The sequence below is a fragment of the Bos indicus genome, chromosome 10, assembly GCF_029378745.1.
Source record: "Bos indicus isolate NIAB-ARS_2022 breed Sahiwal x Tharparkar chromosome 10, NIAB-ARS_B.indTharparkar_mat_pri_1.0, whole genome shotgun sequence".
Taxonomy (NCBI): Eukaryota; Metazoa; Chordata; class Mammalia; order Artiodactyla; family Bovidae; genus Bos; species Bos indicus.
In genome coordinates this window covers 15,044,992-15,060,001 of record NC_091769.1, presented here as the reverse complement: position 1 = coordinate 15,060,001, position 15,010 = coordinate 15,044,992, and the positions used below count along the sequence as shown (strand labels likewise).

The 15,010-nt window shown below is 53.2% G+C and overlaps 1 protein-coding gene across 3 annotated transcripts; it reads left to right on the top strand.

Moving 5' to 3' along the window:
• Positions 1-3,109: 3,109 nt before the first annotated feature.
• On the top strand, positions 3,110-13,653 carry CALML4 (calmodulin like 4). Of its 3 annotated transcripts, XM_019968182.2 has the most exons (5): positions 3,110-4,388; positions 4,490-4,520; positions 8,836-8,976; positions 10,556-10,744; positions 13,350-13,653. In XM_019968182.2, exons 1-5 carry the CDS (start codon positions 4,257-4,259, stop codon positions 13,445-13,447), a joined length of 591 nt encoding a protein of 196 aa, XP_019823741.2. In that variant the 5' UTR covers positions 3,110-4,256; the 3' UTR covers positions 13,448-13,653. The 3 variants fall into 3 exon arrangements, with proteins under 3 accessions (XP_019823741.2, XP_019823742.2, XP_070653075.1); XM_019968183.2 differs by lacking the exon at positions 8,836-8,976 and having other exon boundaries at positions 3,114-4,388; XM_070796974.1 differs by lacking the exon at positions 4,490-4,520 and having other exon boundaries at positions 4,365-4,388.
• Positions 13,654-15,010: the final 1,357 nt, after the last annotated feature.

The window sequence follows — 15,010 nt, the reverse complement described above, 5'->3', positions numbered from 1 at the left end:
ACATCTGATTGTGGGGTCTGAGGCTTACACAGTTTTGAGTGTGCTTGATAAGAAAACTTTTTTAAAAAGTGAATAAAATTGGATATGAAAGAATATTTAGAATGGAAAAGATATCACATCAAATTATTGGAGCCTTGGAGATTCATATCCCTCTTGACTGAGATCTCTTGGGGAAGTTTCCTGAAAATGTTTCCCAAGAAATACAGGAGAGGCTTGGCCTTGAGAGGCTGGGCACACTGATAGGTGGGTCTGGGGTGATCACGCTGGTGGACAGCAGTGACTGGCCTGTATCCCACAGCATCTGGATAAATCCGGTGGAAACCACAAGAGGGCGTGCTGGTGGCTGCACGCCCCCTATGGGGAAAGGGCTGCAATAGCGACCAAGGAAACCAGTTTATGGGCCATGAGATTCAGGAGCTGACCTATAAAAGATGACAGAGACACTGGCATTTCCACCTGCCCTACAACCCTCCTCCCCTGCTGCCGGGCTAAGCGGAAGGATAGATGGACTACTTACTTAGCCAGCAAGTGAGACAGGAAATCCACTCTCTGACATGTGAACTAGGAGGCTAACTTGAGCCTTCTACATGATAACTGAACGTGCCAGGATCAGTCGACCCAGAGACTATGCCATGGTGACCCCAGAGCAACTAGTCAGCACCATCCAAGTCCAACCGCTTTTGTCCTGACCGCAGGATCTACTCCCAGGGGAACACAGTATACCATGGCCTGGGACTGGCAGGTAAGTTTCTGGTGGTGTGGGTTTGCCGCTTCGTGGGGAATAGGATTAGAAAGGGTCTTACAGACTTCACCTGTCCTCCACTCAGCCCCACCTGAGACCACTACTGAGGTCACTAATCCAGGCCTCCACTGGAGGAAGTCACCATTCTATGACCCCTAGGGTCTGTTGGAACCCCCGCTCCACGTTTCGGCGCCAGCTGTGGGGACTGCAGGCTGGGACGCCGACCGCAGGCTGGGGTGGCGTGAGCGCGGAATGCTGTCGCTGCTTGTGCATTGCTTCGTGGCCGTGGTCTCCTCTGTACTGTGCCTGGTAAGCATCTTACATTTCTTCCCCAGCCTGAGCAGAGGGAATCTGGGGACCAGGTGACAGTGGTGGCCTCACCATTTTATTTACTTGTTTAAGGCTGCGCTGTCTTCATTGTTGGCATGGGTTTTCTCTAGTTGTGGAGAGTGGGGGTGACTCTAGCTGCAGAGCACAGGCTTCCCACTGCAGTGGCTTCTCTTGTGGAGCTCAGGCTCTAGGCGCACGGGCTGCAGCAGTTGCAGCACAGGGGCTAGTTAGTTGTGACTCTCAGGCTCTGGAATGTGCAGGCTTCGGTAGTTATGGTGCAGGGCTTAGTTGCTCCAAGACATGTGGGCTCTTCTTAGACCAGGGACCAAACCTGTGTCCCCTGCATTGGCTGGTGGACTTCCCACCATTGAGCCACCAGGGAAGTCCTGGCGTCACCATTGGCAAGTCTGACTGCAGGGTCTCCCTCTGGACTTCCATGAAAACTTCACCCAAAGTTGGCCCACCTCTTGGGGAATGACTATCGTTAGCATTCTTTGTGTCTTACTCTTGATTGTGTGTGCACTCCGTCGTGTCCGACTCTGCGACCCCCTGGACTGTGGCCTGCCAGGCTCCTCTGTCCACGGGATTTCCCAGGCAAGAATACTGGAGTGGGTAGCCACTTCTACTCCAGGGGATCTTCCCGACCCAGGGATCGAACCGGTGTCTTGTGTCTTCTGTGTTGGCAGGCTGATTCTTTACCACTGCACCACCTGGGAATTCTTGGTATTCTAGCTACTGTTATCATGGGGTTGCAAAAGAATTGAAAACAACTTAGAGACTAAACAGCAAAAACAACAATCTGTAGTTATATTTGTGGTATCTGGTTGCAGTGCACCTCTGCATACCTGACCCCAGGGATATCTCAGAAGAGGGGCAGGGCCAGGATTATAAGAGTCATGCAAGATGTGTGGGTGTATGGCCAGGCCACTCAAGATGGCTGTTCACTTGCTGTCTGTGCATCTCCTGCTCCACCAGGCCCTACTTCACACACAGGACTGTTCAATCCTGTTAATCATAGGCCTTTATCTGTGACTGTCCACATGCCTGCCCCTGCCCCCAGCTGGTTTCCTTGGTAACTGATGAGCCCATCTAAAGTCAATGCTCTCTATAACTGGTAGCCGCCTCCTCCTCCAGAGTAGCAGACGGTGCTGCCATGTCCTGCCTGCCGTCTGCCGTCCACAGTGGGGTGTTGCTCCAGGATGTGGCTTCAGCTATGTAAGATTCCCCCATCTGATAAGTTGTTGTCTCTGTCTCTGGGCTCTTTGGTCTTGAGGCTGGGCTACTACGAGGCTCGCAGGACCTCGGCGTACAGCCCAACGGTTACGTCTCCCCCAGGAGCCCCTTTCCAGACACAGGGTGATTCCAAGTGAGCCCGGGCCTGGCTCTTCAGGCTTCGCCTCAAGCGTCAGCTCTGTGCCTCAGGCCCTGCCAAGGCCCCACCTGACGTCCCCTCTCCTCTTCTTACTGTAAGGCTCATAGAAGCTCCCCGCCTCTTCTGCTCCCACCAGCCTTTCCTCTCCTCAGCCCCAACTGGGAGGAGTCAGAAACCTCCAGCTAAAACTTTCTGGGTCTAGAAATGGGTGTGAAGTCGAGGAAAAGAGAACCTTTCTCAAGGAAATGGTCAGGGGACAAAGAAAGCCCCCCCCCCCCCCAATCCATGTAACTTCTACAAATTACCAATGGTCCCTCTGCACACATGCAGCCCTTTCCAGGCCCCCAGACCAGGAGCCCTGGTACAGTGCACAACCTGTGTGCCCGTACCTGCCGGTCCTGACAGACTGGGTGGGCCCTGGAGTCGGAGCCCCATAGGCAGGGCAGCCACCAGCCATGGACACGGGATACAACAGGGAGCTGGGAGAAGGAGGGGGAGAACCCAGCTGTGCCCAGTGCTGCAGCTCCATCCCTGTTCACTTCCTCAGTGGGTGGGGGCAGGGGTGGGCTGTGGACAAACCACTGAGAAACGGGAAAAGTCAGCAGCTTCTGCTGGAAGGGGTGGGAACTGCAGTGGGGAGTGGAGGGGAAGGAAGAAAACGGGGAGCCTTCCTGACCAGGAAAGTCACTTAAGAGGTCTCCCTCCGAGTCCCCTGAGTTGCCTGTGGTGGGGCCAGAGACCCCAGCACAGGCACCTACCACACCCCCAGAAGGACGGGAGGGAACTAACTCATGCTGAAAACAGACCATCTGGCCATTGACTCTCAACATAAGGCCAGGATGCTGAGGCACAGAGCTGAGGAATGGGCACCAAAGTCTTCCTCAGAGGGGCCTTTCTCTCCTGTGTGTGGCATCCAGGGCTCTGGTGGAGGAGGTGGCTGTCACTGGGCTGTGGTGTCACGTGGGGGTTTCCTTCCCATATTAAAAAACACTACTTTGTCAACAAAGGTCCGTCTAGTTAAGGCTATGGTTTTTCCAGTAGTCATGTATGGATGTGAGAGTTGGACTATAAAGAACAAAGAATTGATGCTTTTGAACTGTGTTGGAGAAGACTCTTGAGAGTCCCTTGGACTGAAAGGAGATCCAAGCAGTCCATCCTAAAGGAGATCAGTCCTGGGTGTTCATTGGAAGGATTGATGTTGAAGCTGAAGCTCCAATATTTTGGCCACCTGATGCGAAGAGCCGACTCATTTGAAAAGACCCTGATGCTGGGAAAGATTGAGGGCAAGAGGAGAAGGGGATGACAGAGGATGAGATGGTTGGATGGCATCACTGACTCAATGGACATGGGTTTGGGTGAACTCTGGGACTTGGTGATGGACAGGGAGGCTGGCGTGCTGTGATTCATGGGGTCGCAAAGAGTCGGACACGACTGAGCAACTGAACTGAACTAATGAGGTGGTGTGTGATGTGCCTAAAGGGGGTGTGCAAAGTGCCCGACACCTAGGAGGAAACTCTATTTAGCCCCTACTGCAATCCTCAGAGAGAAATACCCCTGAAGGCAGGCCTGGGGGGACCCAGTGATTCCCTCTCTGGGTGACCCCTTCCTAGTGTCCACAGAGGGCTCCCAGGAAGGAACAGCGGCCTTTGTCCTCTGGCTACAGAACGTCAGCTTCCTGGTGCAGGACTGAGTGCCGGGGAAGCCCTCGGGCAGCTCCCACCTCTCAAAACCCAGCCTGCCACCACCCCACAGCCAGGCAACCACAGAGCACAGGAAGCTGGAATCTGACCCCTGGCGGCGGGCCTGGTCTCCATGGCAGCCGTGGATTTATTACCGGGGCCTCCACCCCGCCGGGTGGACTTTCGACTTGAAGCCGGGAAGGGGAACAGGAAGGCAGTCCTGGGAGCAGCGAGCCCACGGGTGGCAGCTGGAGGCCCCGCGATGGTGAGTGAGGATCTGTGTGGCCTGGCCAGGCTGCCCTGGGCTGGGGAGGCAGGGGGCTTTCATGGAGTCCCTTCCTGACTGTTCTCCTCTCTCTGCTGCAGGCCAAGTTTCTTTCCCAGGACCAAATTAATGGTAGGTTTGGTTTGTTCTTTCATTAGCAACTCACAGCAAAATATGGGTCTCATTAGGCAATTTGTTCTGGTCATGTTTTTTTGGTGGGAGAGCTGGGCCCACCCACGAGCCGGGGGCCGACTGCTACCAGGAAAGGCCTGGTGGAGGGGCGGGGGATAATGCTTGGAGGTAAGAACTGTCCGTAGTACACTGGTCAGTGTGATTTGCTAGAGGGCCTGACAGGAGAGGGAGCACTTCGGTTCTCCTCCAGAACTTGATAGTTGGGGGCGGAGGGGGAGAGGGGCTGGTCGGAGAGACACCAGCTGGTTGTGGCCGAGGGCCCCAGCTGCAAAGGGGGCTTGGTAACCGGCTGAGAGAGAGCGGGGCCCAGGGCTGTGCTCTTGGAAAGGGTGCTTTGTTTAGGCTGCGGGCCTCAGTCTCCCCAACTGTAAAGGGTGAAGGCCAGTGGAGGTGGCCTCAGAGGTCCCTCTGCCCTGACCGCAAGCCTAGTGTTGGCATCTGGAGCACTTTATTCCCTGAATCCCCACACCTGCTGCCCCAGGCAGCTTCCGTTTCCCACAGTGCCTGGTTCTGTTTGCATGAGGCCAAGCCGATGGAGTTGGGTTACACAGAAGCCAGAGGCCAGACCCGGTTGGGGAGGGTCAGCTGAGCTCAAGCAGGGAGATGAACTGAGGGTTGGTTACCTGGGCAGGATGTGCAGAGTCCCCAGGTACCAGCAGTGTCTATAAGGGAGAGAGGGTAGGTGGGTTGCAGGCACCTCCCCGTAGGCCCCTTGATATTCTTACCCCTCAAGGAGGGCCAGAGCAGGGACTCTTAAAACCCAAAGCCCAGGGTAGGGGCCTCTCCTACCCAGTCCTAAGACAAGACTCGATGAGTCTCGGGGCTGGAATCCAGCTGTCAGCGTCCCCCCACCAAGCCTGGTGCTGGGGCTTACTGACCCTTCCTCTGGGGCCTCTGAATCTCCTAGAAAGAAGGTAAGTTTCCCTTTGTATCCTAAAGTCTGACACAAAGAAAGGGACCACAAACGTTCAGGAAAGAAGGACTGATTGAATGGGAAGACCAGGGGCCTTGGAGGGAGTGGACCTGGGCTCTAGTCACCTCTGAGCCTCAGTGGTCTCATCTGTGAAGTGGGAATGATGACACTGCCTCATCAGGCTGCTGTGAGCAAGAGAGAGAGCAGATGGCAGTCACGCACCTGGCTCTGAGCCTGGATGTCACCCAGATGCAAGCCAGGGCCAGCTTGCTCTTGCTAGCATGAGCTACGTGGTACACTTTTAGGAACTTTGTGAACCATTATTAAATAAAGGAAGATGGAAGAATGTCCCAGTCCCTTTGTCTATACAAAAGTTTTTAAAAGATAGCTCTGTTGCAATTAGTAGTGCTGAAGATTTGAAAGACTTCAGTTTAATGGATGTAATTTGCACAAAGGTGAGGAATAGTTTAATAGTAGATCACTCATCAGGTGTAATGACAGTGTAGTCATTGGGAAAATAGTTGCCTTCATTGGCCTGCAGCTTACCTCACTTATGATTAAATCAAAACTGCAGGTTGGCAATGGATACAAGAGCTGGCAGAAACTCACTTGTGATAATCAATTGGCTAGATGGGATTTATAATCAAAGTATTTTTATTACTTGTAAGTTGGATGCTATACATCCTTAAGTCTATACCATGTACAGATGTCATCAGAGTCGGTTCCATTCCCTATACAGCTGGTGTTATCCTGGGTCTGGGGAGGATTCTTTCTTGCCTTGGGGCGTTTGCATTTTCAAAGGGAAAACTTAAAGGGGATTTTAATCCAGTTTATTTAACCCAATTTGTTCTTTCATTCAACAATTATGAGTCCTTTTTTTGTGCCAGCCCCGTTCTAGGGATTAAAAATACAGCAGTGCACATTGGAGCCCCAAATCCTCGTGCTCACAGGGTTCACCTCTGGGGGGAGGTGGGGACAACAAAGGAAAGGAGTAAAGTAAATATGATGTTGGATGGCAGGCGGGTCTATCAGGAGGAGGGCCTGGCAGGGAGAGCAAGGAGGTGTAGAGGTCATGGAGGCGGGGCAGGAGTAGGAAGAGAAGAGCCCTGCTGTTTCAGGGGTGGCCTCCAAGTCCAGAGGACCCCCCAGATCTTTAAAGCAGGAAGACAGACACATTTTAGGTAACTGGGGAGGAGATGGGCCCCCAATTGACTCTAGCCCTGCTGATACCAGGGGCCACGGGCCCCCAAGAGCAGAGTATGGGGGAGGCAGTTTACCCCCTGTGGAGTCTGGTCCATTCCCGGTCCCAAGAGTGTGATGTCCCCACCCGGCTACTGTTGGAAGGTAGTCAACTGTCATAGGATGGGGTCTCAGGAGGGTAGTGGGCCCACCCCTTGGGCAGAGGCAAACCCAGACGTAAGGTAAGCTCGGGTGGCCAAGACAGGTCCCCTGGAGTGGGACGGGGGGCTGAGTTCAAGCCCTGCATGCAGGGCAGCCCTCTGTCCCTGTTCCCACTGGCACTGAGCCCTCAGAGGAATCAGGTTTCACAGGAACCAGTGAAGCCCTGCTTCCCTGGGCCACTCTGGTTCCTGCCACCGGGTCCTATTGGTGGTCTGCCCCTCCAAAGCCCAGGCTCTGGAAAGTTCTGAAAGGGCGGGAGGTTCCCTTCAACCTCTCCACAGGCATAAAAGCAGATAATTGTCTCTAAACCCCACCGCCTGGCCTGCCTTTGATTAGCAACGCCCCTGAAATCCTAGGCTGCTGGGAGTGGCCCGAATGCGGCAGCGCGAAGGGGCCCTTGGCCTGGGCGTCCTTCGGCCACCTCTCCCGCCCTCTGGTGGCTTCTGCTTGGAAGTGGCGCTCCAGGGTGGCCTCCTGGGCAGGGCAGGCTGCCCACTGCCCCCGCTGCCGGGAGCCCCTGGCTGCTCCAGCCTTCCTCGCTCTGTCTGCACCATGGGAACAACTGGGGTCCCTCCCGACAGGGCCACAGTGAGGATGGCACGAGGGCCTGGGGGAAAGCGCTAGTAGTGGGGGCTGCTTTTGTTATCCGCTCAGAAGCTGCTGGTCCAGGCCTCTGAGGAACCAGCTGGCCGTGGGAAGTGGGAGAAAGCAGGGTGCTAGGGAACAGTGCGGGGCCCCGCATGCTCCCAGTGGGGCTCAAGCTGGAGCTCAACCCCATAGGTCCCGGGGGCTGCATGAGGGGCGTTTTGGCCAGTTCCACCCCCACCCTGTGGTCAGGGCCTCTGTGAGGACCCCTTATCTTCCCAAGCTCCTGGCTGGCCTCCCTGTGCCTCCAGGGCTGGGGGTCAGGGGAGATGCTGGTGGGGGCTGGTTCCACTGGGCTGGGGAGCTGTGGATCTGTAGGCCACTTCACCTCCAGAGGGGAGAGAGGGTTCGAGGAGAGCAGTAAGGATGATCTCCGCAGAGCTGGGAGGACGTCCGGGCAGTGCCTGTTGAAGTCTTGAGTGGGGCCCAGGCCTGTGTGAGAGTATGGCTTGAGAGTTCAGCAGCCCGGAGACCGGCGGCTGCAGCAGCGGACTCAGAAGCTCCCAGTTGTGATATCTGTCACCATGTATGATGGCCTCTCTGCCAGGCCTTCCCAGAGGGGGTTTCTGGTCTTCCAGCAAGCCCCAAGGCATTATTATCCTGTGTCCCACCTAAGTTGGCATTTGCTGAGATCCCCTGGGAATCTGGTGCCCTGCCCTGGGCTCCTGGTCTCTCTGGGCTGGCCCTGCAGAGAGAGAGAGAGCAAGTTTTCCTGTGTGTGCTAAGCTGCCTCAGTCACATCCAACTCTTTGCCACCCCATGGACTGTGGCCCACCAGGCTCCTCTGTCCATGGGACTCTCCAGCAAGAATACTGGAGTGGGTGGCCATGCCCTTCTCCAGGGGATCCTCCCGACCCAGGGATCGAATGCACGTCTCCTGTCTGCTGCACTGGCAGGCAGGTTCTTACCACTGTGGTTTTAGTCAGTTAAGGACAGGAGCAGGGAGGGAGGGAGGGAGGGAGGAGGCAGAAGCAGGAGGGAAAGGGGATGGGGTTGACAGATGAAATGCAGTTAAACGTACATTTCAGATAAACAACAAATACCTTTGTAAGCATGTTGTTGTTAAGTCCTGTCCGACTCTTTGCGACCTCATGGACTGAGATTTATCTGAAACTCAGTTTACCTTGACAGCCCTGGATTTTTTTTTTTTTTTTTTTCTGGGTCTCACCACTCTAGGAGGGCAGGAGGAGTGGGAAGTAGGCAAAAGGAAGGGGAGGGGCAGAAACGGGGGAGAGGACTGCGACGTGGGGGTAGGATGAAAGAGCGACCCTGATTCTCCCTTCTGGGCTGTGGCAGAGTACAAAGAGTGCTTCTCCCTGTACGACAAGCAGCAGCGGGGGAAGATTAAAGCCACGGACCTTCTGACGGTGATGCGGTGCCTGGGGGCCAGCCCAACGCCTGGGGAGGCTCAGCGACACCTACAGACTCACAGGATAGGTGAGTGGGCCCGGCTAGGCCGGCTGCCACCGGAGGAGGAGTCTGGGTGAGTGGGTGGGCCCTGAGCCCTATAGCTGTTGTCCCAGGGACTCAGCAGGCAGGCCGGCCGGGTGTGACCAGCTCAGAGGTTTGAGAGGTCCGTGTTAGCCAGAGCTTTCCGGCTGGGTGTGGAGGCACCTGGCCAGGTGTGCTCATAGCAGTGGGTGATGCCCCATCCCAGAGGACCGGGGGATCCAGACATTTCACCGCAGTTGGTGCAAATCTGCAGTCCAGATGACCCCAAGGTTGTTTCGATGGACGTGTCCCTTGACTTAGATGTGTCGTGTGCTTAGCTCAGCAACACCATGAAGGAGGCACTATCCTAATCCAAGTTTTACAGATCAAGATTCAGAGCCCAGCTGGGAACTTCTGAGTCCTTAAGCCAATGGTGGAACCAGATTGGAACCAGATTCTCATTTCTAAGACTGATCTCCCTAAAATTGTTCAAAATGGGAAGAAAACGTAGAGGAAAACCCACCCAAAATGTTACCAAGTTATTCTCTGCTGATGTGATTATGGGTGATTTTTCATTCCTCTTGCTTCCTCTGTTTTTGATGAAGGAAACATATACTACTTTTACAACCAAAAACAAGTTGCTTTTTGTTGGTGGTGGCAACTTTTTTTAAGAAAAAAGATGGAGGAATGTCACATGCCAGGATGGCTGTTTGCATCGGTAGCTGGACACTCAGGAAGGAAAGAGGAAGGGATGGCCTGCAAGGAACACTTGATCAACAGCACAACTGGACCTCCATTTCGCCATCTCTCAGTCGGGTTCCCACCCTCTGCTGGGGTTATCCCGAGGCCCCATCAGAGGGCGACTGCAGCGGCACTGGGAGCTTGTCCTGAGGCCTGGCTGGGGGTGGCCTCTGAAGGCCCCAAGCCTGGTGACAGGGGGCTCCGCCACCGAGAACCCCTGCTTCCGTCTTCAAAGTGTGCTGGTTTCCTTTGGTTTCTGTCTCCTTCAGACAGGAAGCCGTGGGCAGGGGCGCTTCTGATTTCCTGTTGTTGGAGCCCAGCCTGGGCTGAGGGCCCTAGGCATGCCTGGAGGAGGGGTGTGGGTTGGGGTGGAGGCTGCAGTGAAGGGAAGGGCAAGTGAGCAAGGCTTAAGCCCCATCATCCGTCTTTGTAGATGTGTTGCAGTGACTGTCAAAGGGGGAGGACAGACATGGATAGACATGTTGGTGCACTTCCTCCAGTTCAGAGCAGGAGAGAAGCATCCAGAAGGGGTAGAGGAAGCGGTGCTTCATCCTGGTCTTGTCACTGCTCCGAGTTGACTGTGCTCTGAGGTTCTGTCTCTTTAGTGGGCAAAATGAGATATCCAGGCACTGAGCGTTGTTGGGAAGATTAAATGAGGCATATCCATGGTGGGAACTCAGCAAGACAGGCTGCAGCCTCTTCCCCGTGAACACAGCCACCACCACTGTGCTTCCTGAATTGGGTGGCTCTTGAGCTGGCCTTGAAGGCTTGGGCAGGAGGCCAGCTGACATCCCAAGAGAAGCCTTTTCCTCCTTGCTCACTTTGCTGTTTGGGGGTTTCCTAGACAGAAATGGAGAGCTGGATTTCTCTACTTTCCTGACCATCATGCATATGCAAATAAAACAAGAGGACCCAAAGAAGGAAATTCTTTTGGCCATGTTGATGGCGGACAAGGAGAAGAAAGGCTACATCATGGCGTCTGAACTGCGCTCAAAACTCATGCAACTGGGGGAGAAGCTCACCCACAAAGAAGGTAGTGGCCTGGGTCCCTACTTCCCAACAGTGGGAGGCGACTAAGAGTTGGGGGGACACCAAAGTCCAAATCATGCCACCTGGGTTACATAGGCATCGCGTTGGATGGCACTGGGACGTTGGGACTAGATGCTGAGCTTGGTGAACTCTGGACTGGAACCTGGAAGACTAGAGAACTGAGTGGCAGAAGTTAGCCAGGGTGAAGGGACAGGAGGGAGACCCAGTTAGGATCTACTTGGGCATTACTGTTACCTGACTTTCACTGTGGGCCTTCACTGAGTGACTATGACACCTCTAGGCTCACTAGTGTCCCCCCATACCAATTAAAGAAACAGGTGCAGTGCGTGGCCTGTGACGAGCAGAGCTAGGAGCTAGACACAGGGCTAGCAGACACTGGGACCCCCACCCCCCGACCTTGCTCAGGCTCTTTCCTCTCACCACAGCTGTCTTCTGAAGTTGTTGCTGCTGCCAAGTTTCTAAATTGAGATGTTACTTTGCTCCCTTTTCTCATGAGTCAGCCAGCTCTGAGCTCTTCCAGAAGCAATGTCCTGTCTACCTTCCCTGTCTTCCTGCCTCAGAGCCAGATGAGGGCCTTGGGCCTTCTGGGAAAGGCTGATGTTCATGGTGAGGGTGACCCCAATGCTGAGCCCTTTGCAGATGTCCTCCCAGCCGGCCTGACAGGCCCTGGGTCCAGCCACAGCAGCCACGCCAGGTTGCCACCAGAGTCCACAGCCCCCAACCCCAGAAGCTGCAATTTCTAGGTAGGCCGCCGGGCTCACCTGTGACTGGGGCCGGAGGACACAGTGGGTGAAGGAAAAAGGCCCCGGTAACGACGGGCCTTTAGCCTTTGGTGAAATTACAACAGACTTGAATCCTGGCTCCCCTTGTTCTGGGGGAACTCAGGTGAGTTCTTAACCTCTCTCACCCTCCTCAGTTTCCTTGTTGGGAAATGAGGTTACGATAGGCAATCCCTCAGGACCCTGCAAGAGCTAACCTTCTATAAAGCAGTCTGCTAAGATTTTATCTGCAGTCACAAAGGCACAGTGCAAAGGAAGTAAAAATAGCGCTAGAGAAGGCAGATGGAGCTTCCCCCGCTCCTCCAGGCTGGCAGCTATCACGGTCCCATCTTTCACCGTGGTTGTTTTAACGTGAACAGGGAATCACAGGCTACGCTCCCCTCCTGGGCTCCGAGGACACTACTCAGCCTTTTACGGATCAGGTGGAGTGTTAGCAGAGAGGCCAGCAGGGGCCTTCATTTTTGTGGTTAATGATCTAAAACAATACCATGGTCCCCAAACCTAAACATCTCTCTCATTTGTTTAACCAGTAAAGAAACATTTCAAAGAAACTGGCAGTGTCTGCCAGAGACTGATGTCCTTTTCCTCTGGCTGTGGGTGACAGGAAAGGCGATACTGGGAGGAAGACTCCTTTACCTTCAGTGACAGAAAGAAAAGTTGGTTTACTGCAGAAGCATCCTTGGAGCAGCTGGGACGGCTGTGAGGGCGGCCTCCTTTGCGAACTGGTTCTCTGTGGGTTTTCAGGGAAGTGCTATTCTAACCAGAAGGCACCATCAGATTCCAGCTGCCCCTCTTCTGGACAGCTGGAGGCTGCAGACTGATACTGGACTTGTCCATTGGGACAGTTTTAACCAAGTGGTTGATGGGTAGAAGCTTCTCCATGAAATAAGATAAATTACAGTCTCAATGTTCTAAAAGTACTCAGAAGTATTATCAGCTCAAACACAGCGTATAGGAATTACAATTTTGAGGAGGATGCTTAAGCAGGAAGTCGCAGGATACTTTTTCACTGTCCAGAGTCATGTGGGGGCTGCCTGCAGCTGGCAAAGTTGACACAGAGCAGTGAGAGAGTTTTGTAAGAGAATGAGGAGGGCCCTGAGAAGCCACTATTGAAAAGTGTCAACTGAACTGGCTCTTCTTGTCAACTCCTGGGACAAGCTTGTATTTTATCCCAGGAATCCAGAACCAGTAAATGTATGTTTCTTTCTTTTTCTGAGCACCATTAGAGAACAATGGCAGTTTTTGTAGGCTTTGAGCTTAGACACAGTTGAATTTATTTTCTCTTGTACTATCCCACCTCCAAAACACTTTCAGAAAGAGGTGATATGGCAGATACCATTTGTCACCAAGCCCCCTCTTGGGGTGGGGGGATGTCATTTTGGAAGGCAGGCCATAGACTGGCCTAGGGGACCCAGGATGGAGCTGCAGGGATGTCCGTTATGGAGGGTGTCTCAGAGGGTGGGTGATAGAAGGTAAAATCCATGCCAACGCTTTCTGGAAGTAATGGCACAGGAGCCAGATATTTTCTGAAGGAAAAAAAAGGTACAAGGTGGTTCCATTGACTGAATCCTTACCAGTACACCCCCTGTCCTGGCCCCTGCAGAAAGCCTGATGAACTCAGAACTGACTCCATGGTCTCCCAGGGGGAGGGAGTGGGTTGTCCTTTTCTGTTCACTGGGTTACTTCCTCACCTACGGAAGCAGTCAGCTGGAGGTTCAGGGAAGACCTCTGGGGAGGCTCAACCCCCAACTGGGCGCCTTATCATATGACACTGAAGCCAAACTGAAAAACTACTGTGATTTATTGCAGTGGAGGATCTCTTCAGGGAAGCAGGTATTGAACCGAATGGCAAAGTGAAGTATGACGAGTTCATCCAGAAGCTCACCATTCCTGTGCGGGACTACTGAACGAGAAGGCAAGAGAGCCACCCCTGGGCCTGAACACTCAGACTGATGGGTTTTTGAAAAGAAAAATGTTCCTTTCACTTGCGGGAGATGGCAAACACAGCAAGATGACAAACCTAACTCCAGCAAGAGGACAACAAGGAAACAAAATGATTCCGGCTACGGTATTAGCATGTCTTTAATAAAATTTTTTACTGTTTTAACAACTACCATTAGTCTAGCCCTTTACAGCCTGTGGTTTAGAGATGGGCCAGGAGTCTAGTCCTGATACTGCTATTTCCCAGCGAGGTGATTTTGGGCAAATCATTTCACCCCTCAAAGCCTTAGGATCCTCACTAAAGTGGATTCTTGCTTCTTACCTGACAGAGCCTGCTGAGAATGGGCTTTGCTTTTGCCAACTATAGGACATCAGGTAATCCTGGGTTGCCATGACTGTGCTTCTCCTAAAAGGGGCAATTTATAGGAAGACTGATATTCTGTATCTGGGTGCTGGAACATTTTCCACATTTCCAAGATAATGCTAGCTAGGAAACAGCAACAAGCAGAGAGCTCAAACTATGGCAACATTTCTTGCAGCACCATGGGGTCATGTATAAATTCTCATCCCCAGTGCATACTAATGTAGTCCTGGATATTCATTCATAAGCAGAGTATACAGCAGGTTAGAACGAGGCAGCATCAGCTAAACGTTGGGAAGGAGGATCTGACTACACCCCAAAGGAAACCGGCGTGACGAGCTGCACTGACTGCAGCCTTGCAGAGCTTGAGAAGACTCATTATGATGCTTCTGTCAGGATTCTGAGTCCTTCCCTGTTCCATTATCAGAGGGGTTCATGGGACTAGGATGGGTTTGCTTAAGTGGGTCAAACTGATGATGGCTTCAAGCTGTTTCCTCAGGACTGGTGGCAAGTATTAAGGGGAGGGAACAGACCACAGCCGTGACACAGCACGAGCCCTGCACAACTTCCACGGGTCCTGGTCCTGCCGGGAGCTTTTCTAGCACAAGTGGCTTTTTAAGTTAGTTATGAGTCAGCATAGCCCGAAAAAGGGCTGGAGTCACACATCAGCATGTTGAGGGGGGAGCCAGGCAGAACTCAAAGTACAGAGATTTTCATCCTTATATGTATCAAAATTGGGCTCTCTGGGCTGTGGCTTTTTCTAATGGTGCCTTAGTGGCTAAAGCAAAAGAAAACCAAATTAAGAGGGAGGTGTGTCTTTGGGGAGGTTTACACAGGACACAAGTTTGAGGGCGAGGCACAAGGGAAACTTCAGGGGACAAAGCAGTCACAGTCAGTGTGACTGTCTGAGTAAGGATGCGAGGCTTCAGACCAAACGGAGGTCCTGAGAAAGGAGAGTCACTTTTGCTTCCCCAACAGTGTAACTGCCCATTAAGTGATCAGGAATTCCTAGGCGCTGGAGAGAAGGGTTATGGGGGGCAGGCAGTTATGTGCCCCCCACCCACCCTAAACACCAAGTAGGTGAACTTGTGATTGTCTAGCTGGGGATCTTAGGCTCATACAGTACAAGGGCAGATCCAGGCTTTGTGAGATCTGAGGGTTATACGAT

What these genes read in the sequence shown, in the direction of transcription:
- CALML4 (XM_019968182.2), top strand. Translation starts at nt 4,257, where the DNA reads ATGGCAGCCGTGGATTTATTACCGGGGCCTCCACCCCGCCGGGTGGAC. An exon ending in TTCCCAGGACCAAATTAATG is followed by an intron (nt 4,521 to 8,835) that starts GTAGGTTTGGTT and finishes GGGCTGTGGCAG; the next exon opens with AGTACAAAGAGTGCTTCTCC. An exon ending in GAAGCTCACCCACAAAGAAG is followed by an intron (nt 10,745 to 13,349) that starts GTAGTGGCCTGG and finishes GATTTATTGCAG; the next exon opens with TGGAGGATCTCTTCAGGGAA.